The 27,709-nt window shown below is 42.8% G+C and overlaps 1 protein-coding gene across 1 annotated transcript in view; it reads right to left on the minus strand.

The window, feature by feature from the left end:
• Window positions 1-27,709, minus strand: part of LRP6 (LDL receptor related protein 6) — a 185,385-nt gene that overhangs the window by 150,924 nt on the left and 6,752 nt on the right. The window contains exon 2 of the mRNA XM_062194835.1: window positions 5,466-5,859. Coding sequence (XP_062050819.1) covers window positions 5,466-5,859 — 394 coding nt within the window. The remainder of the gene's footprint in view (window positions 1-5,465; window positions 5,860-27,709) is intronic.

The following is a 27,709-nucleotide window of genomic DNA, read 5'->3' on the forward strand; positions in this document are numbered from 1 at the left end:
GAACTCCATCCAGGTTTCCCTCAGGACTGACAGAGACCCAGCTACTAGAGCCATCCGTCATCCGCTGTCTCCTAGGATGTGCATTAGCAGGAAGCTAGAATCAAAAGTGATGCCAGGATTCAAACCCAGATACTGCAATATGGGATGCGGGCATCCCAAGCAGCATCTTAACTGCTGAATAAAACGCCCACCCCAACAAAAAATTTTAATAGCTATTTGGAGCATTTTCTTAAAATATCTCACATTTTAAACTTAATGTCAAGAAAGGAATTCATCAATTTAGAAATGACTGCTGATAAATAACAAGGCAACTAGCTTTGTTCTAACTATCAATCATAAAAAGCTCCACTGGATACGTATATTTTTAAGGATCATGTCCCTTATAACTGGTTGAAAAAAACTAAAGACTAAAAACTAAAAATCTTAATCATGTTTTAAATAGATATTTGTAATCAAATACATACTACTTTACAATTCACAAAACATCATTTTAAAATTTACATTGGGGGCTGGTACTGTGGCATAGTAGGCTAAGCCTCCACCTGTGGCACCAGCACCCCATATGGGTGCCAGTTCATGTCCTGGCTGCTCCTCTTACGATCCAGCTCTCTGCTATAGCCTGGGAAAGCAGTAGAAGAAGGCCCAAGTGCTTGGGCCCCAACACCAGCATGGGAGACCGGAGGAAGCTCCTGGTTCCTGGCTTTGGGTCAGCCCAGCTTCGGCTGTTGTGGCCATTTGGGGAGTGAACTTGTGGATGGGAAACCTCTCTCCCTCTCACTCCCTCCCTAACTCTACCTCTCAAATAAATAAATATATCTTTTTTTAAAAAATTTACATTGTTTCAAAATGCTTTCTCTTTGGGGCCAGTGCTATGGCAAAGCGGGTAAAGCCACCACCTGCAGTGCCGACATCCCATATGGGCGCTGGTTCAAGTCCAAGATGCTCCACTTCTGATCTAGCTCTCTGCTATGGCCCAAGAAAGCAGTAGAAGATGGCCCAAGTACTTGGGCTTCTGCACCGTAGTGGGAAACCCAAAAGAAGCTCCTGACTCCTGGCTTCACATCTGCCCAGCTCTGGCCATTGGGGCCATTTGGAGGGTGAACCAGCAAATAAAAGACCTCTCTCTTTGCCTCTGCCTCTCTCTAACTCTGCCTTTCAAATAAATAAATAAATCTTTTAAAAAAAATGCTTTCTCTTCCAACAAGGAATACTAATAGGTTTATGAGAAACTACATACATATATATATATATATATTCATTCCAAAAATATTTATTAAACACCTATTATGGAGCAGAAGCTATTTTAGTCATCTTGGATGTTCCAGTATAGATAATACTTTCGAATATACTCAAGACACAACGAGTAGTATGTAAAACTAGTAAGGAAACCACATATCACACTTCTACCCACTGAGGTGGGTCTGTAAGCATTTTTCAAGCAGCTATAGTTACTATTATACTTTAACATAGATAAAAATGTATTGTGAAAGTATATATTATTCAATGTTATTCCATGTGCCAGCATTGTAGCGTAGCGGGTAAAGCCACTGCAACACCAGCATTCCATACGGGTGCTCAACTTCTGATCCAGCTCTCTGCTGGCAGCCTGGGAAAAGAAATGGAAGACAGTTCAAGTTTTTGGGCCCATGCTACCTATGTAAGAGACCCAGATGAAACTCCTGGCTCCTGGCTTTGGCCTGGCTCAGCCCTGGCAGTTACAGTTATCTAGGGAATGAACCAGTGGATGGAAGAGCTCTCTGTCTCTTCCTTCTCTAACTCTTTCAAATAAATAATTTTTTTTAATTTTTTTTTTTTGACAGGCAGAGTGGACAGTGAGAGAGAGAGAGAGAGAGAGACAGAGAGAAAGGTCTTCCTTTGCCATTGGTTCACCACCACCCCCCCAACCGCGCTGATCCGAAGCCAGCAGCCAGGTGCTTCTCCTGGTCTCCCACGCAGGTGCAGGGCCCAAACACTTGGGCCATCCTCCACTGCCTTCCCAGGCCACAGCAGAGAGCTGGACTCGAAGAGGAGCAACCGGGACAAAATACGGCACCCGGACCGGGACTAGAACCCAGTGTGCTGGCACTGCAGGTAGAGGATTAGCCTAGTGAGCTGTGGCGCCAGCCTCAAATAAATAAATTTTTTTAAAAAAGTTATTCAATAGGAACTCACTTCAAACAGAATCACTAGAGTTTAACTAAATAAAAAATAAAAATAAAAAAACCCTGAAATTAGCTGAAACATGAAAGAATCCTTTAACATATCAACAAAACCCCCTTCGAACTACTCAGATTTACACCTGAGAACAGGTGCTCAACATCACCACAGACTGAATCACTGTGGAATCAGACAAGGACTCTCACCATTAGGAGCAGACTGGGGAACAATTTGTGAATGCACATTTCTTGTTCCTGAGTTTGAGATCTACACTGTGACTATTCAAAGAGGGAAAATAAACCTCAGCCTAATACAGAGGCCAAATTTAGAGGGAGAAATAAAAATCTTCCTTCAGTCTAAGCTAAACGGACTGATTACACAAAGGACTCCATACATCCAAGAGCACACAGATGTCTGCCCTAGTTCCCAGGGCTCAAACAGTACCAGTCATTCAACAGCTTTCCTTTTACATAAATCACTGAGAGCGCAGTCAGCTCCTCTGCACCTCATAACCCAGCATCCTGGAGCCCAGACAGGCTACACTGCTCCTCACCACTGGCTTCATGTATTTTGTCTGGAAAGCAAACTTCCTATTTCCCCCCAAAAATAAATCTGGAAATCATCTCTTCTGTTTGACAAGCGATATGCCCTACCTAATAATTACTAAAACCACAATCCATGATACAAATCTGCGATCAGCAACACTGGAAGAGTTTGACAGAAGGTATTTTTAAATGCACAAGTTTAAAATATAACTTTAAGTATATACCATTGTGCTAATTATCAAATGTACACCATTTAGCTGAATTGTATGTTATAAAAATTTTAAAACCAGTTATATAAATTTTAAAAGTTATGATACAAAACAACTTCCCAATTTTTTTAAATGTTAAGAGAAAATCTGTTAAGGGGGGAAAGGAGAATTTATTTTTATTTCTACATTAATCACAAACATCAAAAATAACTAGATATTTCACTGGATGTCTGACCAAACTTTTAGGCCTCAAAATAAAGATATTCTTCACTCAACCACCTTTAGAAGCTAAATACCATGGCATATTCTCACATTCATTATTGAAAAGTGGAATGGATAAATTAAAGTCACAGAAACTTAATATACTCTCTAATCATTTGGCAAACTTATTTCCTAAGACACTTAGCATAACTGTGACTTAGGGTAAAGTTCATTCCTTTTAAGGGACAAACTAGGAATAATTAGTTTATTCACTAAATTATTAGACCCTAAATAGTAAAGATGTATGTGTGTTCAGATACTTTTAATATGTACGATTACATAATCATTATCCCTTGCTGTTTCAGAATTGTGGTAATCAAGTAATCTACCCACACATTCTCCTTAAGAGCTCTTCATGGCCATTCTAGCTCCACGCTTCCCCTCTCTGAACACATACTACATAATGCAAATAATATTTCTCGTACCCTCTCTGTCCTTAAATAGATAGTAAATCTATAAGGTCCACACCCTCTCCCCCAGAGTAAATGCAGAGCTCTGAAATACTGATTATTTAACAGATACATGGGTAAATTTCAACCATCACTCCTAGAGTGTTAAAACTTAACTTGTCAGGCCGGTGCTGTGGCATAAGAGGTTAAGCATCCACCTGCAGCACTGGCATCCCACACTGGCACCAGTTCCAGTCCCAGCTGCTCCACTTCTGATCTAGCATCCCTGATGATGGCCTGGGAAAATAGTATAAGGTGGCCCAAATGCTTGGGCCCCTGCACCCACGTGGGAGACCCAGATGAGGCTCCTGGCTCCTGGCTTCCAATCGACTTGGCTCCAGCCTTTGTGGCCATCTGGGGAGTAAATCAGCAAATGAAAAGAACTCTCTCTCTCTCTTTGTCTCTCCTTCTTGTCTGTAACTATGCCAATCAAGTAAATAAATGAATCTTTAAAGAAAAAAAAAAAAAAGATTTACCTTGTTACCTTGTCAAAAAGAAAAATAACAATAGAACTGTTTAGTACTCTTTCCCTAATGACCATTTAATTGAATGCACAAACATTATATGTGCTCTACAAAAACGGTAACTTCAGAAACATTTCAATACCCAAGACTTAACAAACTGTTGGCAAGAGAAAATGCCATTTCTCAAAAATACCTCAAAGATATTGACAAATTCTTCAATCAGTACAATTTACTACACATCAGCACCTGAGACCTCCTCCTCAGGACACCTACACCCCTTCCTACCACCAGAGCCACTAAAGTATTTTCTGGTACTTTATTAAGTGACTTATTTCTTAACTGACTTCGATACCTCTTAATTCTGCTAAAAAAAATAACCACATATTTGTGCTTTCCAGAGCATCTCAGCAGAAAATTTCACCGTACTACCTGCCATGTCATCCTTTTATAACCAACTTTTTTTTTCATTTTTCTATAACACATCTTCTGTAACCCTTGTCACCAAGAAACAAGGCTGATAAGACAAACACATATAATAAGACATTCTTTCCTTTTCCCCAAGTCTACCTCATACATAAAATTAATCCACTCACTTCTATAAGTGAAATGAGTTTTAAAGCATTCCAATATATGTAAAAGTCAAAGAAAACAAAATATTAAAATGGTTTTTCACAGATTATCTTTGGATATCAGACATTAGGAAGTTTATTCAGGCGCATGTTTAGTTATCTACACTTGGCAGCGACAATTCATTCATTAAGAGAATATCAAGGGACGGGACATAGGAGGACTGAGACACAGCAGCAGAGCAGCAACGTGCAGACACGGCTCACATTCAGCAGTGGGATTTATCCAGAGCAGTAAGTGTTCCTTTCCTTTGGAAAATAAACTTTCATTGCAACTATACGTGTAGCTATCTAGAAATGAGTTAACAACTTAATTTTTCTTTTTCATTTAACACTAGTACCAAGTAACACTCCAGAGTTTAATATAAAAAACACTAGATTACAAAATGATTGTGTATATAACAAAGTAATAAGATCTAGAAGAGTTTCTCTCATCTTGAGCTCCTATTAAGTCTTCATTTCTTTCGCTCTCCCTTCTAATTATACTCATAATTACAAAAAATAAATACAGACAAGAATGCAAGAACTATAAAGCTGGCTGTTCTAAATGGTATTAAAAATACAAGACTATTTACTGAAACACCTTACTTTCAGAACACAATAAAGCTTTCCATGTTCGAGTCTACTTGTCAAAGAAGCCCAAAGAGTCTACAATTTCTCATCTTTCTTTTCTTTGGGGGGTTTTGGGGTGCAGGTCAGGAGAGAGGAACCAGGAAAAGGAGAGGCAATGACCTTTGGACATTACAAAACTTACCCACTTGAAGGATCTAAGGCAATTGCTCTGGGTTGATCCAACTCTTGCCAAAATAAAACTTTTCGTAAAGATCCATCTAAATTAGAAACTTCAATCCGATTGGTTTCAGAATCTGTCCAGTATAATTTTTCTCCAAGCCAATCACATGCCAGTCCATCGGGGGACAATAATCCAGAAACAACAACATTCTGTACACTCTCAGTTTTGTTAAACTCTGTTCGTTTAATGGCTTCTTCGCTGACATCACTCCAGTATATCAAGCCATGACCAAACACAAAGTCCACCGCAGCTGCATCCTCCAGGCCTCCGACTACAATTGTAGCATTCTCTCTGCCATTTGTAGCATCAACCAATCGCAAGTCCCGCCTGTTAGCATAAAGCAACAGAGGGGCCGCTGGAACAAGAGAGAGAGGTATGTAAGTAAAAAGGAAGAAAATGCATTGCTTCTTATAAATTGAGTTTCAAATTATCATTAGCATTTCAAATCATAGCAAACACCATCAAAAATAAGAGTAAGTGAATCAATGAAATATTTTCACACAAAAAATACTATTTTTTGGCAGCATTTTAAAAACAAAACATACCAAGATGGGGGGAATTAATTCCACCAGGATAGTCCTTGTTTGTTAAAGCTGTCTGTTAAATTAAAAAAAAAAAAAAAAAAACTGGGCCATACCAAGAATTGACAAGGACACAGAGCTTCCAGAACACTCATACTCTGTCAGTGGAAACATAAAATGGTGTAGTCACTTTGGAATACTGTTTGGCAGTTTCTTAAAGACTTAAACGTAGAAGTTACTATACAACAGTTATTGTTCACCTAGGTATTTATTTAAGAGAAATAAAAATGTATATCAATACAAAGACTTGTACATAAATATTCACAGCAATTTATTTGTAATAACCCAAAGTGGAATCAACCCATATATCATAAACTGCAATATATCCGTAGATTAAAAATTAAGGAATTATTTGTACATGAAAGATGAATGAATCTCAAAATAATGCAGTGAGTAAAAGAAGCCAAGGGGAAAAAAGAGTACATAGAGTATGACTCTCATCTATAGAAACTGGAAGAAGTGTAAACTAATCCATTATAACAAAAAGCCGATCAAAGACTCTTGTAGGAGATGGAGTGGGAAAGAATGACAGGGGAGGATTATACCGCAGCAAGAAGAAACCTGTATGGGAGAGAGACTATGCTACCTTGATTCTAATGATGGTTCCAAAGGTGTATACATGTTACAATATATTAAATTTCACATTTTACATAGGTGCACCTTATTCTGTATCAAGTATGCTTTCAGAGAACGATTTTTAAAACAGTGTGGCAGAAAGAGTTCCTTTTTTAAATTTTTAATCAATTTGAAAGGCAAAAAAAGAGAGCAAAGAGACATGGAGATCTTCCATGCCCTGCCTTACTCTCCAAATGCCCCCAATGGCCAAAACGGGGCCAAACCTAAGCAGGGAGCTGGGAACCCAATCCAAGTCTCCATATGGGTGGCAGAGACTCAACCACCTGAGCTATCACCTGTCTCCCAGGCTGCCATCAGGAAGAAGCTAGAAGAGGCAGCAGTCAGGACTAAGCACCTCGGCTCTCCAAACAGGAAAAGGTCCCAAGCAGCACCTTAACTACTATGTCAAACACCCACCTCAGAGACAGGTGTTTTGTTTTGTTTTGTTTTTTAACATTTTTATTTTTATTTGACAGGTAGAGTTACAGACAGTGAGAGAGAGACAGAGAGAAAGGTCTTCCTTCCGTTGGTTCACTCCCCAGATGGCCGCAATGGCCGGAGCCGCGCTAATCCGAAGCCAGGAGCCAGGTGCTTCTTCCAGGTCTCTCATGCAGGTGCAGGGGCCCAAGCACTTGGGCCATCCTCCACTGCCCTCCCAGGCCACAGCAGAGAGCTGGACTGGAAAAGGAGCAACCGGGACTAGAACTGGCACCCACATGGGATGCCAGTGCCACAGGCGGAGGATTAACCTAGTGCACCACGGCGCCAACCCCAAGACAGTTCTTAATATAACTATTTTGCTTTATTCTACATTATTTTTTTACTTATTTATTTGACACGTAGAATTACAAACAGTGAGAGAGAGAGACAGAGAGAAAGATCTTCCTTCCATTGGTTCACTCCCCAGATGGCCCCCGATCCGAAGCCAGGAGCCAGGCAATTCTTCCTGGTCTCCCATGCAGTTGCAGGGGCCCAAGCTCCTGGGCCATCCTCCACTGCTTTCCCAGGCCACAGCATATTCTATATTATTATAATGACTTCGGAATAAATCTAAAATCAAAACTAAATATGAAAGATAACAAGCAACATTTAAGTTTTAAATGGTTGAAGTTCTTACAAGCAGCATAAATTCTGCTTTTTCCTCTTTTTAAAATATCCACTCCAGGCCGGCGCCGTGGCTCAACAGGCTAATCCTCCGCCTTGCGGCGCCGGCACACCGGGTTCTAGTCCCGGTCGGGGCACCGATCCTGTCCCGGTTGCCCCTCTTCCAGGCCAGCTCTCTGCTGTGGCCAGGGAGTGCAGTGGAGGATGGCCCAAGTGTTTGGGCTCTGCACCCCAGGGGAGACCAGGATAAGCACCTGGCTCCTGCCATCGGAACAGCGCGGTGCGCCGGCCGCAGCGCGCTACCGCGGCGGCCATTGGAGGGTGAACCAACGGCAAAAGGAAGACCTTTCTCTCTGTCTCTCTCTCACTGTCCACTCTGCCTGTCAAAAATACTAAAAAAAAAAAAAAAAAAAATATCCACTCCAAACTTCTGACATTTACTTCCCGATATCAAATAGCAATCAAGGGGTTGGTGCTGTGGTATGGTGGGTAAAGCCACCCCTGCAACGACAGCATCCCATACTGGCACTGGTCCATGTCCTTGCGGCTCCACTTCTGATCCAGCTCCCTGCTAGTGGGAAAAGCAGTAGAAGATGGCCCAAGTGCTTGAGCCCCTGCCGCTCACTTGGGAGACCTGGATGAAGCTCCTAGCTTCAGCCTGGCCCAGCAAAGGCCATTGTAACCATCTGGGGAGTGAACCAGTGGATGGAAGGTATCTCTGCATATGTCTCCCTCTTTATAACTCTTACAAAGTAAATAAATATTTTAAGAATAGCAAATTAAAATCTCAAGTATCACCACCCTACAGAAACTCCATGATGATGGAAATGTTCTCTCTAGTTCCTAATCAAGTAGCCATCACCACATGTGGTTATGGAGCACTTAAAAATGGAACACTCAGTATGACTGAGGAATACAACTTTTAATTTTATACATCTTAATTCATTTTAATTTAAATAGGCAAAAGGGGTTAGTGGTGGTACTGGAAAGCATACATCTAGAGGTTGAATGACTAACACAAATGAGGCAACAAAAACAAGACTTACGATGTAATAATATACTTGATCTTTTCTTTTAAAGATTTATTTATTTATTTATTTGAAAGGTAGAGTTACAGAGAGAGGAACAGAGAGATCAATCTTCCACCCACTGGTTTACTCCCCCAATGACAGCATGGCTGGGGCTGGCCCAAGCTGAAGCTAGGAGCTCTGAGCTTCTTCTGGGCCTCCCACATGAATGCAGGGGCCCAAGCACTTGGGTCATCTTCAACTAATTTCCCAGGGGTATTATTGGCAGGAAGCTGGATCAGAATGGAGCAGGGGGACTCCAACCGCCACCCACATAGGATGCTGCTGTTGCAGGAGGAGGAATCTGCCGTACCACAATGCCAGCCCCCTAACTTGATCTTCTTTCATAATTACTTACTAAAGATCTAATACTGTCATCCGAAGCCAAGCCCAAATACTATTTAGAAGCAACCATTCCTTCTTTTTAAAGAAATTATTGTAATTTCAGAAAATCACAGTGGTCACAAAAGGAGAAAGAGGAGCCAGCACTGTGGTGCAATGGGTTCAGCCTCTGCCTGTGGCACCAGCATACTGAGCACCAGCTGCTCCATTCTGATCCAACTTCCTGCTAATAATACACCTGAGAAATTAGTGGAGGATGGCCCAAGTGCTTGGGCCCCTGCACCCATGTGGAAAACCTGGAACAAGTTCAGTGCTCCTAGCTTTGTCCTGGCCCAGCCCCAGCCATTGCAGTCATTGGGGAGTAAATTAGCAGATGGAAGACCTTTCCCTCTGTCTCTCTCTGTCTCTGTCTCTGTCTCTCTCTCTCTCTGTAACTCTGCCTCTCAAAGAAAGAAATCTTTAAAAAAAAAAAAATTCTTCAATCAGTTCATGGATTGTGTGCAAAGTGGAATTGTAACTACATTATGTTCTGTAAGTACGTTATGAACTTCCCTTCTAACCAAGGTTAAATTCAACTTTCTTAAACAAAAACAAAGGGGCAGGGACAGGTATTTGGCCTAGAGATTAAGATGTCTCTTGGGACACTTCAATGCCCTTACTGGAATACCTGAGTTTGGGTCCCAGCTCCACACCCAATTCCAACTTCCTGCTTAAGAGCAACATGGAAGGCAGGAGGTGACAGCTCAAGTAACTGGGTTACCGCCACCCAAATGAGAGAGCAGGACTGAGTTCCTGGCTCCCAGCTTTGGCCCCAGCCCAGCCTTGGTCTGCTGGGAGCATTGAGGGAGTAAACAAGCAGATGGAAGTTCTTTCTCTTCAATAAATTTTTTTAATTTAATTTAAAAATAACAAACAGGAGGGCTAGCACTGTGGCACAGTGGGATAAGCCTCTGCCTGAGGCGCTGGCATCCCATATGGGTGCTGGTTTGTGTCCCGGCTGCTCCTCTTCCCATCCAGCACTCTGCTATGGCCTGGGAAAGCAAAGCAGTAGAATATAGTCCAAGGGCTTAGTTCCCTACACCTGCGTAGGAGACCTGAAACTCCTGGCTCCTGATTGGCCCAGCTCTAGCTGTTGCAGGCATTAGAGGAGTGAACCAGTGGATGAAGACCTTTTTCTCTGTCCATAACTCTCTCTCTCAAGTAAATAAATAAAATCTTTAAAAAAAAATGAAAAAAAAAAAACAAAAACAAAAAACGGGCTGGCATTGTGGCATAGCGGGTGACATAGCATTGTGGCACTGCCTGCAATATGGCATCCCAAGTGGACACCAGTTTGAGTCCCAGCTGCTCTACTTCCTATCCAGCACTCTGCTGATACATCTAAGAAAGCAATGGAAGATAGCTCAAGCCCCTGAACCCCTGCACCCAAGTAGTGGACCCAGAAGAAGGTCCTGGCTTCCAGATTCTATCTGGCCTAGCCCCAGGATTGCAGCCATCTGGAAAATGAAAGAGCTTTAAAATCACTCTCTCTCTCCCTCCTTCTTCCTCTCTCTCTGTAATTGTGCCTTTCAAATAATTTTTTTTAAAAAAACATTAACAAATGGGGGGGTGGGGGCTGGTGCTGTGGCATAGAGGGTAAAGCTGCCACCTGCAGTGCTAGCATCCCATATGAGTGCTGATTGGAGTCCTGGATGTTCCACTTCCAATCCAGCTCTCTGCTATGGCCTGAGAGGCAGTGGAAGATGGCCCAAGTCCTTGGGCCATTGCACCCATGTGGGAAACCCACATGTGGGAGACCTGGAAGAACCTCCTAACTCCTGGCTTCGGAACAGCCCAGCTCCAACCAGTGGCCTTTTGGGGAGTGCACCAGTAGAAATAAGATCTCTCTCTCTCTGCCTCTGCCTCTACCTCTCTGTAACTTTGCCTTCAAAATAAATAAATTTTTTTAAAAAATAATAAATGGCCGGCGCCGTGGCTCAACAGGCTAATCCTCCGCCTTGCGGCGCCGGCACACCGGGTTCTAGTCCCGGTCGGGGCACCGATCCTGTCCCGGTTGCCCCTCTTCCAGGCCAGCTCTCTGCTGTGGCCCGGGAGTGCAGAGGAGGATGGCCCAAGTGTTTGGGCTCTGCACCCCATGGGAGACCAGGAGAAGCACCTGGCTCCTGCCATCGGATCGGCGCGGTGCGCTGGCCGCAGCGCGCTACCGCGGCGGCCATTGGAGGGTGAACCAACGGCAAAAGGAAGACCTTTCTCTCTGTCTCTCTCTCTCACTGTCCACTCTGCCTGTCAAAAATAAAAAATAAAATAAAAAAAATAATAATAATAATAATAAATGGTCAGAACACTTTTTTAAAAAAAGTGACTAGCAGTTCTTTCTGCTTCTGTCAGTTGCAGCTACTGATAAATTCATAAGTTGCTCTAAAAAACTCACTTTTAATTCATTTTAGATTTTTATACATCACACTGATTCATCAGTCCCTATAATGTCCACTGCATTATCTTACATTGCATCTCTAACTCTATGGGCCAAATATACACATCTCAAGGGTGGGAAGGGAAGTCCCTTTTGGTGAAAGGCACAATGTTAAGTACCGCACAGAACTCAGAAAAAGCTCCAGACCACTTGAAATTTAAAATCCAAGAGTAACAATAATATGAAGTGGGCATTCTTTTAAAAAGATTTGCTTGTTTATTTGAAAGGCAGAGCTACAGAGAGGCAGAGGCAGAGAGAAAGAGATATCTTCTATCCACTGGTTCACTCTCCAAATAGCTGCAATGGGCAGAGCTGGGCTGATCCAAAGCCAGGAGTTAGGAGGTTCTTCCAGGTCTCCCACGCTGGTACAGGGGCCCAAGGACTTGGGTCATCCTCTGCTGCTTTCCCAGGCCACAGCAGAGAGCTGGATCATAAGTGGAGCAGCTGGTTCTCGAATCAGCACCCATATGGGATGTGGCACCGCAGACGGAGGGCTACACCACAGCACGGGCCCTGGGCACCTTCTTTTTGAAAAGCGGTTTAGATACTAAATTTGTTTATAACATTAGGTGGAAAACATTTCCAGTTAATCTTTTTGGTCTACATAATCCAAAGGATATTTCTGGTCTTTGAAGGACTCCCAAGCCTTCTAAATACAAACAAAAAAAAGGGGGGTGTTGGGGAGGGGATGGCACTGTGAGCATTATGGCACAGCCACTTGAGCTACTACATGGGTACCCAAATCTCATGTCCAAGTACCTGGTTCAAGTCCCATTTACCAGGCTTCTGATCTGGCTCCCTGCTCATATGCTTGGAAAGGCAAGAGACAATGGCTCAAGTATTTGGGTCCCTGACACCCAGGTAGGAGAAGAAGTGGAGTTCCTGGCTCCTGACTTCAGCCTGGGCCCACGCCGCTGCTGCATACATCTGGGAAGTGAGTCAGTGGGTATCTATCCCTCTGTCACTCTGCCTTTCAAAGAAATAAAAACTTTTTTAAAAAAGGTAAAAGTGAAGGGAACAAGTTATTTTTTCATTTAGCAGCATTGGTTAAAACCTGTACACTACAAAAAGAAAATCCCACAGTTCATCTTGCCCAAACATCCTTTCCAATGCGTGAATACTTTCTACTATATTGTCACTAGTAACTGCTCAGCAATGTATTACTTGAGCTGTCTCCCAGGTGTAATCTGACCTGTTACAGTTTTAATTTACCAGACCTCCACACTCTTGCCTCCTGCTTGTGGCATACATGCCATGCATTCAGTATCTTCCATTCCTTAGTCTACCTGGAGTCTGATTTCCTAACACTCAACCTACCCAAATAACCTATCACATCTCTTTAGTGGAACACTCACAGAAGCTCAGGAATCCTTTTATTAAATTCCTACTAGCGGCCAGCACCGCGGCTCACTAGGCTAATCCTCCGCCTTGCGGCGCCGGCACACCGGGTTCTAGTCCCGGTCGGGGCACCGATCCTGTCCCGGTTGCCCCTCTTCCAGGCCAGCTCTCTGCTGTGGCCCGGGAGTGCAGTGGAGGATGGCCCAAGTGCTTGGGCCCTGCACCCCATGGGAGACCAGGAGAAGCACCTGGCTCCTGCCACCGGATCAGCACAGTGCGCCGGCCGCAGTGCGCTACCGCGGCAGCCATTGGAGGGTGAACCAATGGCAAAAGGAAGACCTTTCTCTCTGTCTCTCTCTGTCCACTCTGCCTGTCAAAAAAAAAAAAAAATTCCTACTAGCTTCCTCTAGCATTATTTCAAAACTTTTTTGTGGGGCCAGTGCTGTGGTGTAGCCAGTAAAGCCGCCGCCTGCAATACCAGCATCCCATATGGGTGCCAGTTTGAGTCTCGGCTGCTCCACTTCCGATCCAGCTCTCTGCTATGGCCTGGGAAGCAGTAGAAGATGGCCCAAGTTCTTGGGCCCCTGCACCCGCGTGGGAGATCTGGAAGAAGCTCCTGGCTCCTGGCTTAGGATGGGCACAGCTCTGCCCGTTGCAGCCATCTGGGGAGTGAACCAGCAGATAGAAAGACCTCTCTCTCTCTCTCTTTCTCTCTCTCTGCCTCTGCCTCTCTGTAGCTCTGCCTTTCAAATAAAATAAATACAAATTTTCTTTTAAAAAAAGTTTTTTGCTTTCCTTAGGACAAATTCTAATTTTTAATCTTTTATTTTCAGGTCATCTCATAAAACAATCTCAGAAAAAAGATAAATGTCATACATCCCTACCATCTCAATTCATGCCTCTCAAAAACGTCTTTCCACCCATCTTCCCTTTTCTTATTCTCAGTCTCAAATGCTAACTTGCCTTTCTTCCTATTTAAAGCAAAAGACAGACTTTGGGTTCTGCTTCCCTTCCTCCTCTATGTAACTTTGCTGCATCAGTTGTTGTGTATTTCTTCTAACTTCAATAGCTCCTGACAGGTCTCTGCAACCAGAAACATTATTTTAAAAATCATAACCTTGCCACCACTGAGAACAGTTACATTTCTCCTAACCACAAAAATAAATTAAGATTTATTTATTTATTTGAAAGTCAGAGTTACAGAGAGAGAAAGGGAGAGACAGAGAGAGAGATCTTCCATCCACTGGTTCACCACCCAAACAGCTGCAACAGCCAGGGCTGGGCCCGGCCAAAACCAGGAGCCAGGAGCATCTTGCAGGTCTCCCATGTGAGTACGGGAGCCCAAGCACTTGGTCCATCTTCCCAGGCACATCAGCAGGGAGCTGAATTGGAAGTGAAGAACCAGGTCTCAAACCAGCAACCATATGGGATGCCAGTGTCGGCACTGCCAGCAGTCATTTTACTACTATGTTACAACATCAGTCCCAACCACAAAATCTTAAAACACTGATAATTCATACCAACTTTCATTAACTTAACTCCTGTGGTCTAACTTGCTACCCATAATTCAGCTGAAACTGCTTTCTCCAAGTCTTCGATAACCTAATCCAAAAGCCTTTTCTCACACTTCATTTTTCGAAATTTCTTTAGTTACTTACCTACTTATTTGAGAGGCAGACAGGGAGAGAGCTCCCGTTGGCTAATTCACTCCCCAAATGCTTGCAAAAACTGGGGCTTTTCACCTGGGTGACCAGAACCCATCACTTAAGCCATCACCACCACCTCACAGGGAATGCATTCGTAAGAAAATGAACTCAGGAGCCAGAGCTGGGTATGAAATCCAACTACTCTGATCCCAGATATGGGCATTTTAATCGCTGTCTAAACAACCATGCTAAATGTCCACCCTGCTCAGTTCTTATTCTTGACTTTGCCCATTTAACAATGCTGACCACATCCCTACCTATATATAATGTTCTCCTTATGCTATACTACCTATTATTCTTATTTGTCTGTTGGTCCCAAGCCTTCCTCCTACTCCCTATATACAGACAGTCCATTGTTCTCCAAATGAAGAAGCATAAAAAACTGTTCACTCTATGCAGCTCATCTCCAAATCATTTCCAGCCTAACCTAAATTTCTACACACCTGTAACTTCTTTTTGGTCATCTCTTCCTGCCATTAAATTAATCTCACATCCCTCCAAAAAAGTCCTCAACAGCCAACAGTGACAATTCTCCTAATCTTACTGGCATGCCTTGGAGCAACCTTTGACCCCTTCCTAGGGCTTCCAATTACTGTCTTGTTGATTGTTTTTTAAGATATATTTATTTATTTGAAAAGCAGAGTGTTCACTCCCCAAATGGTCACAATGCCTGGAGCTGGGCCAATCTGAAGCCAGGAGCTTCTTTTGGTTCTCCCACACCAGTGCAGGCGCCCAAGGACTTGGATCATTTTCTACTGCTTTCCTAGGCCACAGCAGAGAGCTGGATCTCAAGTGGAGCAGCCAGGACATCATAAATGGGATGCCAGTCCCTTCTTGATCCGTATTTAGCAGGTCTTTAAATTGGCCTCTTCTCCATCTTTAGAATCACTGGGCTGCTCTAGACTTCCATCATCTCATACTTACACTACCCTAAAAGTTAATGACTTCAACATTCCTCTTTCTTTTCTACTTCTATACACACTTGTACTTTATTCATTTACAAAAGCTCTCTGATTCCTCTTACCTAAAACTTTATAAAGCCTCAATATCTGAGCCTCCACCATTACTTCTAAGACTCTACATTTTACAATCCATGCATCATACAAACAAGTTTCTACCATGCAAACCAAGAGATATCATAACCCATCACCACAGAACATTCATTTTCTCACACATTCTATACCTCTCTTTTCCCCAGCAAGCAAATCTAAGTCTTTCAAGGCCAGATTCAAACCTTATGCACTCTATAAAACTTTCTATGAGCCCTTACCAACAATTTGATATTAGCATCTTTAAATTTATTTATTTATTTATTTATTTGAAAGACACAGTGATAGAAAGGAAGAAACAGGGGGAAGGGAGGACATCTTCCATCCACTGGTTCACTCCCCAAATGGCCTCAACAGCCTGGGCTGTTTCCCACATGGATGGTAGGGACCCAAATCATCTGCTGCCTCCTAGGATGCATTAGCATGAAGTTAGATGGAAAGCAGAGGAGTAGGGAGTGAACCAGTACTCCAAAACAGGATGCTGGCATCCCCAGTGTTGGCTTACTTAACCTGTTGCGTAACAAGTCTTCTCTCCAGAATTTTTAAAAATTTATTTTCTATCTCAACTAGACTCTTAGTTCCTTGGGAATAAGAGGCATTATCTTAAAAATTAATTTTGTCCCCAATGCCTATTCCAGTTCACTGTACACAATATGATAAACATGTTTGCTAATATTTAAAAGCAATGTTCTATTACCTGATCTAAAAATGAATTTGCTGGGCCAGCTGGTACAGTAGATTAAGCTGCTGCCTGAGATGCCAGCATCTCAAGAGAGCTCTAGCTCCAGTCCTGGCTGCTCTACTTCCAATCAAATTCCCTGTTAAAGCACCTGGGAAGGCAGCGGAGGAGACCTGAGTGCTTGGGCCCCTGCCAGCATGTGAGAGACCAGGATGGATTCCGGCTTCTCTATGACCAAGACCTAACTGTTGCAGCCATTTGGGGAGTGAACCACAGATGAACGATGTGTCTCTCTCCCATTCTGAAACTCTGCCTTTCAAATAAATAAATAAACCTTTAAAGATAAACAAAAATGTATTTGCCACAAATCAGAAGACTTTAAGTACTGGCTATGAGCTTATAAACACTCAGCAGTTACCTACAGGCTAGTAAGGCTTCTCTCCTTCCGCCAGATCCTTACACCTGTCCTCCCCCAGGCTTAAGCAAACAGACACAAGTCACCTTCTCTAACAACTCATTCAGAGACCACAGGAAAAAGCATCTGTAAACTGCCTGGTCACGTCAGCTGCCAATGCTCTCCCACTTGCCCCATTCTCCCATAAAGATCATGCTGGCACTGCCAATCCTCACCTGTAAAAGAAAGGCCTTTTTGTGTTTGATTTCAAGACACCTATGGATCTTGTGGGCAGAGCATTGTCTGTTGCCATCATCTTTTCAAAGTCTCTCCCTACCTAAACCCAGATTTATTTTTCATATGACAGTGATATGGTGATGTGACTTGGATGAGCACTGGACTTCTTCTAAGGACCCACACCAGCCCCACCTCAATAATGGCACTTCCGTAAGCCACTGGAACACCCCACCCCTCCTCTTTGGAGATTTAGGTATCTTTCGTCTAATTCAGTTCTTGAACCGGTGCTCCAAGGCATCCTGTCTGTTGTAGCACAATAAGGAGTTATTTTGATTCTTTGAGTAAAGAACATTCCTGGTTCTTCTGTGGGACTCTGCTGTTTTCTCCTGACTCCACAGGGCGGGGAGGTATTTACACAAGGCAGCTCTCTCACAGCTGGTTTAATTATCCCAGAGAGCGAGCTTTCACTCTGCCAAGAGTCCCTCTCCTCTCGCGGACTACATCCTTCACCAGAGCTCTAATTCTATTCAGTAACTTCAAAAATGGCAAAGGATTTTCTTTAAACAACTTAGAACCTCAGTGTTCCCCCTGAAAACCAGGAGGTCTCTCCATGCTAGCTCACCTAAGCCCTCCCTTCCCACCACTCCTTTCTACCACCTTCACCCTTCCCTTCAGCTCCCTTGAATCCCTATCTAGCCCCCCTTCTAAACCCCAGCTGCTTCAACCCCTCTGTCCACACCGGCAGACTTTCCTTTCCCACTCCAACCCCTCAACTCCCTATAGCCACTCATGCTTTAGGCTCCCACAACCACTGGCGACTCACAAGGGACTGGGACCTGAAGACAGAAACAGGCTGGATCTTAGAAGGGCATTTGTTCTCCCTTCAGTCATTCACTCAAAATTTAGTCCTGAGGCTCCAAAAGATCACACATCAGAGCAAAAAGCACTTCAACAGTCTGAAGAATGCAAATATAACTCCAATAGCTGAAGACAGCTTCCAAAATCTTTGGTAAATGAAAATCTTAGACTCACACTAAGTTAATTCATGAATATTCATTAAAAACCTAGATCACTTCTAAGTTTAAAAAAAAAACGGCAGCCCAATTTCAAGTATATGTAGTTTTTGCCTCTTATTTTTATGGCACTGAGAGGCTACAGGTACTTGAGTACATTAAAGAAAATCCTCATTTTTTTCCAGAATGAAAAGCTGTACTATGAGGAAGATCACAGCTACAAAAGGTGGTGAGACGTACATTTAGAAGCTCTGCTACTCTACTACAACATGCTGGTGTATGACATATTTCCCCAATTATCTACCCCACTGCTTTCTCTGTAAAACAGCAGCTACTGTAATTAGAGTCATAGGCTTATACATAAATGAGACTGTTAGGACAAACTGGGACAGAAAAAACATCTGTGCGCAAGGTATGCAGGAGGTGATTTTGTTTTAACAAAACATGGTTTTGAAGTAAAATGACTGTTTCAAAATGAGAAGAAAAATTGAACAAATCTGAAGGATATAAATGTTTATTAAAAAGTCCATGAAAAGGGAATTTTAATTCTTGTCCTCAAAACTGGCTCAGATTTGATAGACTGGGACCAGCACTGTAGCAGAGCAGATAAAGTCACCACCTTCTCATGTGGACACCAGTTTGTGTCCTGGCTGCTCTACTTCCAATCCAGCTCCCTGCTGATGGCCTGGGAAAAGCAGCGGAAGATAGCCCAGATATTTGGGCCCCTGCCACCCATGTGAGAAACCCAAATAAAGCTCCTGACTGGCTCCTGGCCCAGCCCTGGCTGTTGCAGTCATCTAGGGAGTGAACCAATGAATGGAAGATATCTCTCTCTCTGTAGCTCTTTCTAATAAATCAATAAATCTTTAAAAATAATGTTTTTTTGGGTTTAACTTTTATTTAATAAATATAAATTTCCAAAGTATAGCTTTTGGATTACAGTGGCTCCCCACCCCCCATAACTTCCCTCCCACCCGCAACCCTCCCATCTCCCACTCCCTCTCCCATTCCATTCGCATCAAGATTCATTTTCAATTATCTTTAGATACAGAAGATCAATTTAGAATATATTAAGTAAAGATTTCAACAGTTTGCACCCACACCAAAACACAAAGTGTAAAATACTGTTTGAGTACTAGTTATAGCGTTAATTCACATTGTACAACACATTAAGGACAGAGATCCTACATGGGGAGTAAGTGCACAGTGACTCCTGTTGTTGACTTAACAAATTGACACTCTTGTTTATGGCATCAGTAATCACCTTAGGCTCTTGTCATGAGTTGCCAAGGCTATGGAAGCATTTTAAGTTCACTGACTCTGATCTTATTTAAACGAGGTCATAGTCAAAGTGGAAGTTCTCTCCTCCCTTCAGAGAAAGGTAACTCCTTCTTTGATGGCCCGTTCTTTCCACTGGGATCTCACTTGCATAGATCTTTCATTTAGGTTTGCTTTTTTTGTTTTGTTTTGTTTTTTGCCAGAGTGTCTTGACTTTCCACGCCTAAAATACTCTCATGGGTTCTTCAGCCAGATCCCAATGCCTTAAGGGCTAATTCTGAGGCCAGAGTGCTGTTTAGGGCATCTGCCATTCTATGAGTCTGCTGTGTATCCTGCTTCCCATGTTGGATCGTTCTCTCTTTCTTAATTCTATCAGATAGTATTAGCAGACACTAGTCTTGTTTATGTGATCTCTTTGACTCTTAGACCTATCATTATGATCAATTGTGAACTGAAATTGATCACTTGGACTAGTGAGATGGCAATGGTACATGCCAACTTGATGGGATTGAATTGGAATCTCCTGGTGTGTTTCTAACTCTACCATTTGGGGCAAGTCAGATTGAGCATGTCCCAAATTGCATATCTCCTCCCTCTCTTATTCCCACTCTTACATTTAACAGAGATCACTTTTCAGTTATAATTTAAACACCTAAGAATAACTGTGTGTTAATTACAGAGTTCAACCAATAGTATTAAGTAGGACAAAAAAAAATAATAATAAAAGGGATGAAGTATTAAGTTGTTCATCAACAGTCAGGACAAGGGCTGATCAAGTCACTATTTCTCATAGTGTCCATTGGCTTCAGATTTTCAAAAGTTTTTTTTTTGTTTGTTTGTTTTTTTGGACAGGCAGATTTAGACAGTGAGAGAGAAAGGTCTCCTTTCCGTTGGTTCACCCTCCAGTGGCCGCTGCGGCTGGCGCACCGCACTGATCCAAAGCCAGGAGCCAGATGCTTCTCCTAGTCTCCCATGCGGGTGCAGGCCCAAGGATTGGGCCATCCTCCACTGCCTTCCTGGGCCACAGCAGAGAGCTGGACCGGAAGAGGAGCAAGCGGGACAGAATCCAGTGTCCCGACCAGGACTAGAACCCAGGGTGCCAGTGCCGCAGGCGGAAGATTAGCCTAGTGAGCTGCAGCGCCGGCCTCAAAAGTTGTTTTAGTAACAAATATACTTACACAAAACTGAATCTTTATGTCTCTGTTAAATTGATCACATTTTGACAATTAGTCTGTCCTTAAATAAATTTTAAAAAGGTTATTTTTTGCCTTCTAAATAATTTCCCTAAGAGATTCTGTGTCTTACCAGAATTTTCTGAGCTCGATGCTGAATTTGTGTCTTTCATTTTATAAAGCCATCTCACTTTTGGAAGAGTTTTTTCACTGTCATGTTCCCATGTTTACTTTTTAAAATCTTTTCATCACTTCTGTTAAATATGCAGCCACATATTTTTTCCTCACTGACCCATAATCCTATTCAACCAAATGTTAAAACCTCCTGACACTTTCCAATATTCTCCTCTTCAATATCAAATCCTAAATGATGTCTTTTGCACCAACATCTATCCTGAGATTTCCCAAAGGGGGCCCTTGAAAATAACAAGGAATGTATTCCTTCACCTTATAAATGACAAATGTTAAAAATAACTGTTTATTTGATTTATGATTATGAGTTGGATGGGAAGCACAGTTAAATCAAAATCTCTCCCTAGGTTAAATTTCTATGGGCAAAATGTTATTAATGTGACTATTTCAGACATTGCATGAAGGTGTGAAGTTCCTATAAATATATTACTACTAGTAACAATCCTGGTACTGTTCTGCCTGATATCAGATGCCGGGATAGTATAAGTCATAATTTCAGGGAGGTTTTTAAATGTTAACTCGGTCATTATCTGACTTCATTAATTTTAATACAGTGTCCTCTGGCGGGGCCAGTGGTTCTCAATTGAGAAGTCATATCATTTACTCTTAGAATTTTATCACCCAGATGTTGAGGCCAGCACTGTGGAGCAGCGGGTTAATGCCTCGGCCTGAAGCACCGGCATCCCATATGGACACCGGTTCAAGATCCAGCTGCTCCACTTCCAATCCAGCTCTCTGCTATGGCCTGGGAAAGCAGTGGAAGATGGCCCAAGTCCTTGGGCCCCTGCACCCACGTGGGAGACCCGAAAGAAGCTCCTGGCTCCTGGCTTCGGATTGGCACAGCTCCGGCCCATGTGGCCAATTGGGAAGTGAACCATCAGATGGAAGACCTCTCTCTCTGCCTCTCCTCTCTCTGTATAACTCTGACTTTGAATCAATCTTTTTAATTGAAAACCTTAGTATGTTATTGATAAACTCTCTATACTTGATATATCCATGGCAATTAAGTCTCAGGATTAATACATATAGTTTTTTTTCCCTGTGCAAAGGTTATGTTCACCTATACTTACAAATTACATGTAATATCTACTCTTTAAAGATGAGGTTAGAGGCAGCTTTTGGCACAGCTGTTGAGACACTGCTTGGGATGCCCACATCCCACGTAAGAGTGCGGAGGCCAGGTCCAGCTCCACTTCCAAGATTCCAGTTTCCTGGAGTGCACACCCGGGGAGGCAGTGATGAGGGGTCAAGTGTGTGGGTCTCCACCACCTACATGGAAGACTCATGCAGGTGCTTGGGAAGTGAACCAACAGATGGAAGATCTCTGTCTCTGTCCCCCTCTTCCCCTGTCTGCCTATCAAATAAAACCAATAAAAATTAAAATAAGGTTAATCATTATGCTTATATTTTGTCTAAAATTTTTTGGAATGACTTGATTTTGGTTTGAAAGCCATAAAAACCACCAAATATCTTTGTCAACTACGTTATTTTTCATAACAAATTCTCAATGTATCTTTCACTTTTAAAATTACCAGTAACGGGGCTGATCATCACCATTTGAAGTCTCCTGTCACCTACTGACGGCTTCTGCTGTCGTTTGTTGCTTCCTTGAAAGCACTTACAAACTGGCTATAAGCCAGAGTGCTTGTTTCCAACAGCAATGGACTATTGAAAAAGGAATGTGCCAGGTATCCTTGAGCACAAGATTCTGAGAGCACCACTTAAATAATTTTGAAACCACACTAATAGACTGAGTCAGGATTTCCAAAACATTAGAAGAGCAGCCAGCACTGTGGCGTAGCAGCTAAAGCCACACCTGTAGAGAGACAGTGCCAGCTCTCTCTCTACAATGGCCTGGGGAAGCAGTAGAGGATGGCCCAAGCCCTTGGGACCCTGAACCCGTGTGGAAGACCCAGAAGAATCTCCTGGCTTCGGATCGGCTCAGCTCTGGCCATTTGAAGAGTGAACCAGTGGATGGAAGAATCTCTATGTCTCTCCCTCTCTGTCTGCAACTCTATCTCTCAAATAAATTATAAAAATATTTTAAGAAAATAATGATGCTTTAATCTTCTGTTTTCTGGATAGAAGGAACCCCTTTCTCTTTTCTATAAGGAATCCTATAACCCCTAACATTTTAAGCAGACTATGTTTCTGTAAACTGAAATAAAACAGTCTGCTCCCTGTATGACTGGCCAGAATTCAAAAACTGTTACCAAGTATTCTTTCTTTCATGGCAACATAGTTGCACAGTTTCAACAAGTGGCATCCCAGTTGGAAACACCAATTATGCAACCAGGGTTTTGACTGGAATGTGGTATCTAAAAGTGGGGCTCATTTGATCAGATATGACTGGACACTTGTAAGGAGCTGTGGTTGACTATCTGCCTATGTAGTCCTCCTGGGAAAACTGGCCTGGCACCTGGCTTACAAAATCCCCAGCCTGGCCGGCGCCGCGGCTCAATAGGCTAATCCTCCGCCTAGCGGCGCCGGCACACCGGGTTCTAGTCCCGGTCGGGGCACCGATCCTGTCCCGGTTGCCCCTCTTCCAGGCCAGCTCTCTGCTGTGGCCAGGGAGTGCAGCGGAGGATGGCCCAAGCCCTTGGGCCCTGCACCCCATGGGAGACCAGGATAAACACCTGGCTCCTGCTATCGGATCAGCGCGGTGCGCCGGCCGCAGCGCGCTACCGCGGCGGCCATTGGAGGGTGAACCAACGGCAAAAGGAAGACCTTTCTCTCTGTCTCTCTCTCACTGTCCACTCTGCCTGTCAAAAATAAAAAAATAAAAAAAAAAAAAATCCCCAGCCTCACAGGTGAATAAAGATGGTCACTTTCTTGCAGACCCAAAAGTCCTAGAATATTTTGGAATTCACCCTTCCCCCCCCCCCAAATATACAGCTACTACAACTGCAATCTAATGGTGAGTTCTTTACTCAACTTCCTACCCTCAAGACGCACTTAAAAAACCTTTTAACAACTCAGTCTAGATGGATAAATTATATTGGCTACACGTATTCAGGCCTAATCTAATGAGACCAACTTCACAACAATACTAATTTTATCTCTAAGAGTGAAAGATTTCATCCTGAACAACAGAGGAGCTGACAAGTGCACATCACAACTGCCCATCACTGCCCCACTGACTTGACTCAATCAAAAATTTTAGTCAGGCTTCTCCTCACACCTCCAAGCCCTTAAACTCAGGCTCACCCTAAGCTTTAACAACTAGATGCACAACTTCCTCTCCAATTCTGAGCATCAGCTGAACACAGAAAAAAATTTCCAGTTAAACCATCCTGATCCTGCAATCTGTTCACCCCTATCCACTGGGCCCACACTCCCACAAAGTTTCTGATAATCCGTTTGGCCCTCCCTATAAAATAAAAGACTGGGGCTGGTGGTGTGGCATAGCCAAGTAAAGGCGCTACCTTCAATGCTGGCATCCCAAATGGGCGCCAGTTCAAGACCCAGCTACTCCACTTCCAATCCAGCTCTCTGCTACGGCCTGGGAAGGTGGTAGAAGATGGCCCAAGTCCTTGGGCCTCTGCACCTGCGTGAGAGACCCAGAAAAACCTCCTGGCTCCTGGCTTTGGATTGGCTCAGATCCAGCCCTTGCAGCCATTTGGGGAGTGAACCAGCAGATGGTCTCTTTCTCTCTCTTTCTCTCTCTCTCTCTCTCTCTCTCTGCCTCTACTTGCCTCTCTGTAACTCTTTCAAATAAATAAATAAATCCTAAAACAAATAAAAGAAAATAAAAAAATTAAAAAGAAAAGCCTTTTGCTGTTTAATTGAGATGCCTACGGATTCTATGGTTAGCAAGTTCTCCTACTGTATTAATCCTTCAGAATATAGTCTCTCTTTACCTAAATTCCAGACTTGTTTTTATTTACAACACTATGACAATTCACCTACAACAAACTCCAAAACTACACTATTTCTCCACCAAAACGATCAGTCTCATTTTCAAAACCATAAAACAAAGGCGAAACCGGGTACATAAAGGAAGGACTGCATGTAAAAGTACCATTGAGAGTACCAGCAATCTGACCTTGGGTCAGTCATTCAGCTTTCAAATTAGTAAAATGAAGACACAGGGCTACATGACTCCTAATACTCCTTCTATCTTATTACTCCATCTATCAATCTGGCAAATACAAACAGGAATCCAGTTAAAGGTTTAACTGAGACAGGGCTATCTGTTAGTCAGTACACAGAAGGGCGAATGCTGATAAACTCCTGAGTGCTCCAGCAGAAAATGGAACTTACGATACATTTTAATATCTATCTCAGTAACTTCAAAAGACTTCTGAGATTTCAGAAATAATTTCTCAAGGTAAAGATGCCAACAATCAAACATCCACAACCCTCTTCAAAGTACTTCATATGCCCATGCAACTGAGTATTATTCAGCCACAAAAAGTATTGATACATGTCAACAAGGATGCAACTTGAAAGCATCACGCTAAGTGAAAGAAGCCACACAAAAAAGGTCACACATATTCCATTTCTGTGAAATGTTCGGAATGAGCAAAACCACAGAGGCAGAAAACTGATTAATCGATAAAAGAGGCTGGAGGGAGGGGGAAGTGGGAAGTAACTGCTAAGGGGGTTGGCCTTTTTTTGAAGGGTGACAAAGATAATCTTAGGATGGGGTGATGGTTGTACAACCGTAAGTACACTATAAACCACTCAAATGAAGATATTTATAATATGTGAATTATGTCAATGAGAAACTGGATTAAAAACTACAAAAGTCCTGGGGCCAGCGCTGCGTGCAGCAGGTTAAAATGCCATCTGCAGTACTGGCATCCCATACAGTTGCTTGACTTCCAAACCAGCCCCCTGCCAATGTGCCTGAGAAAGCAGCAGAGGATGGCCCAAGTACTTGGGCCCCTGCACCCACGTGGGAGATCCAGAATTGGCTCCTGATTCCTGGCTCCTGGCTCAGGATCAGCCCAGCTACCACCAATGCAGCCATTTGGGAAGTGGAAAAAAAGGACAAAGGTCCTAAGTATCCATGCGGGATGATTCCAAGATTCCAAGACTTCAAGCAATGCTAAAATCGTCAGATGTTCAAATCCCTTATATAAAATGGTGTAGTATCTGCAACAGATCGTATTCAATGGTGTAGTATTTGCAAAAAACTCATGTACATTCTCCTGTATATTTTAAATCATCTCTACTTTACTAACAATATTTGAACAATGTAAATACTGTGTAAATTACTGTGTAAACAAACAGGTATTATGATACATTGCTTACAATAAAGACAAGAACAGAATCTGTACATGTCCAGTACAATTTTTTTTCCAAATATTTTTCAATCAGCAGTTGGCTGAATCCATGGATGTGGAACCTAGAGAGAGGGACAGTCTGCACTGAGAAAGCTAATTATATTATTAATGCAGTAACTGTATCCTAAACCCACAAAACACATTACGTAATCCACACTTCAAATTCAATCTCAGATAAAAACATGTTGGGTTTTTTTCTGAGTACTGCTTTCCAAAACTGATAGGCACTAAGAATTTTTTATAATAGTTATAAACCTGTAACTCAATCATATCTAATAAATGATCTGAAGCAAAACACAAAATGAAGCTCCAAATAAGACTATTTAAATATCATGAAAATTCAGATGCTTTTATGCTTTTTAAATGAACTTACAGTACCTAACAGGTGCAAAGCTCCAGCACATGGCTGAATATGAGTGGGGAAAAAAAAAAAACTATCACTGAGAAACTTTTCATTTAAGGAGTACTTTGTCATTACCATAAATCAAGAAACTTAGATATAAAGACCATATAATATACAGCTAAAAGTCGATAAAAATGAATTTCAGTTATCAGTTTTCTCAGACTTGCAAAATACAGTATCTCTAGATCGGATGTGGCATATAATTTTACAATGATCTGGATGCTGTTTTCTTGGTAAAAATGAATGCTGCTTATCTTGTTCACCTCTTCATTTTTATGTAGAGTTTGTTCAGAAACTTTAGGCCTGGTGTCAATAGCATACAAATCGATGTAGCTTCTGCCTAAAAATATAATTTTATTCTGCATACCCAATACCCTCCTGAAATTAGTTCCAAATAACTAAGCACTGGGGCTGGTGCTGTGGCGTAGTGGGTAAAGCCCCCACCTGCAGTGCCAGCATCCCATATGGGTGCTGGTTCAAGTCCCAGCTGCTCCACTTCAGATCCAGCTCTCTGCTGTGGCCTGGGAAAGCAGTGGAAGATGGCCCACGTACTTCAGCCCCTGCACGCACGTGGAAGACGAGGAAGAGTCTCCTGGCTCCTGGCTTCGGATCAGCCCAGCTCCGGCCATTACAGCCATTTGGGGAATGAAACAGCAGATGGAAGACCTCTCTCTCTCTTCTTCTGCAACTCTGCCTTTCAATACATAAATCTTTAATAAATAAATAAATAGGCCAGTGCCACGGCTCAATAGGCTAATCCTCCACCTGTGGCGCCGGCACCCCGGGTTCTAGTCCCGGTCAGTCGGAGCGCCGGATTCTGTCCCAGTTGCCCCTCTTCCAGGCCAGCTCTCTGCTGTGGCCCGGGAAGGCAGTGGAGGATGGCCCAAGTCCTTGGGCCCTGCATCCGCATGGGAGACCAGGAGAAGCACCTGGCTCCTGGCTTCGAATCAGTGCGGTGAGCCAGCCTCAGCGGCCATTGTGGGGTGAACCAATGGAAAAAAGAAAACCTTTCTCTCTGTCTACTCTACCTGTCAAAAAAATAAATAAATAAGCATTTCTGCACAGCGCCAAACAAGGTTTCACAGAAACTAAAACCAGCAAGTTATACAACTAATACAGTCTCAACATTGAAGTACCAATAACGCACAAAATAAAGCCCAAGCATGGCTTAGTATTTTCTAGCTGCATACTTGAACAGCTTAACCTTTTCTGAGAATAATCACTACCAAAAATGACACACACAACTTCAGAAGCAAAGTACGTGCTAATAC

The sequence above is a fragment of the Lepus europaeus genome, chromosome 6 (genome assembly GCF_033115175.1).
Source record: "Lepus europaeus isolate LE1 chromosome 6, mLepTim1.pri, whole genome shotgun sequence".
In the NCBI taxonomy this organism is placed as follows: domain Eukaryota; kingdom Metazoa; phylum Chordata; class Mammalia; order Lagomorpha; family Leporidae; genus Lepus; species Lepus europaeus.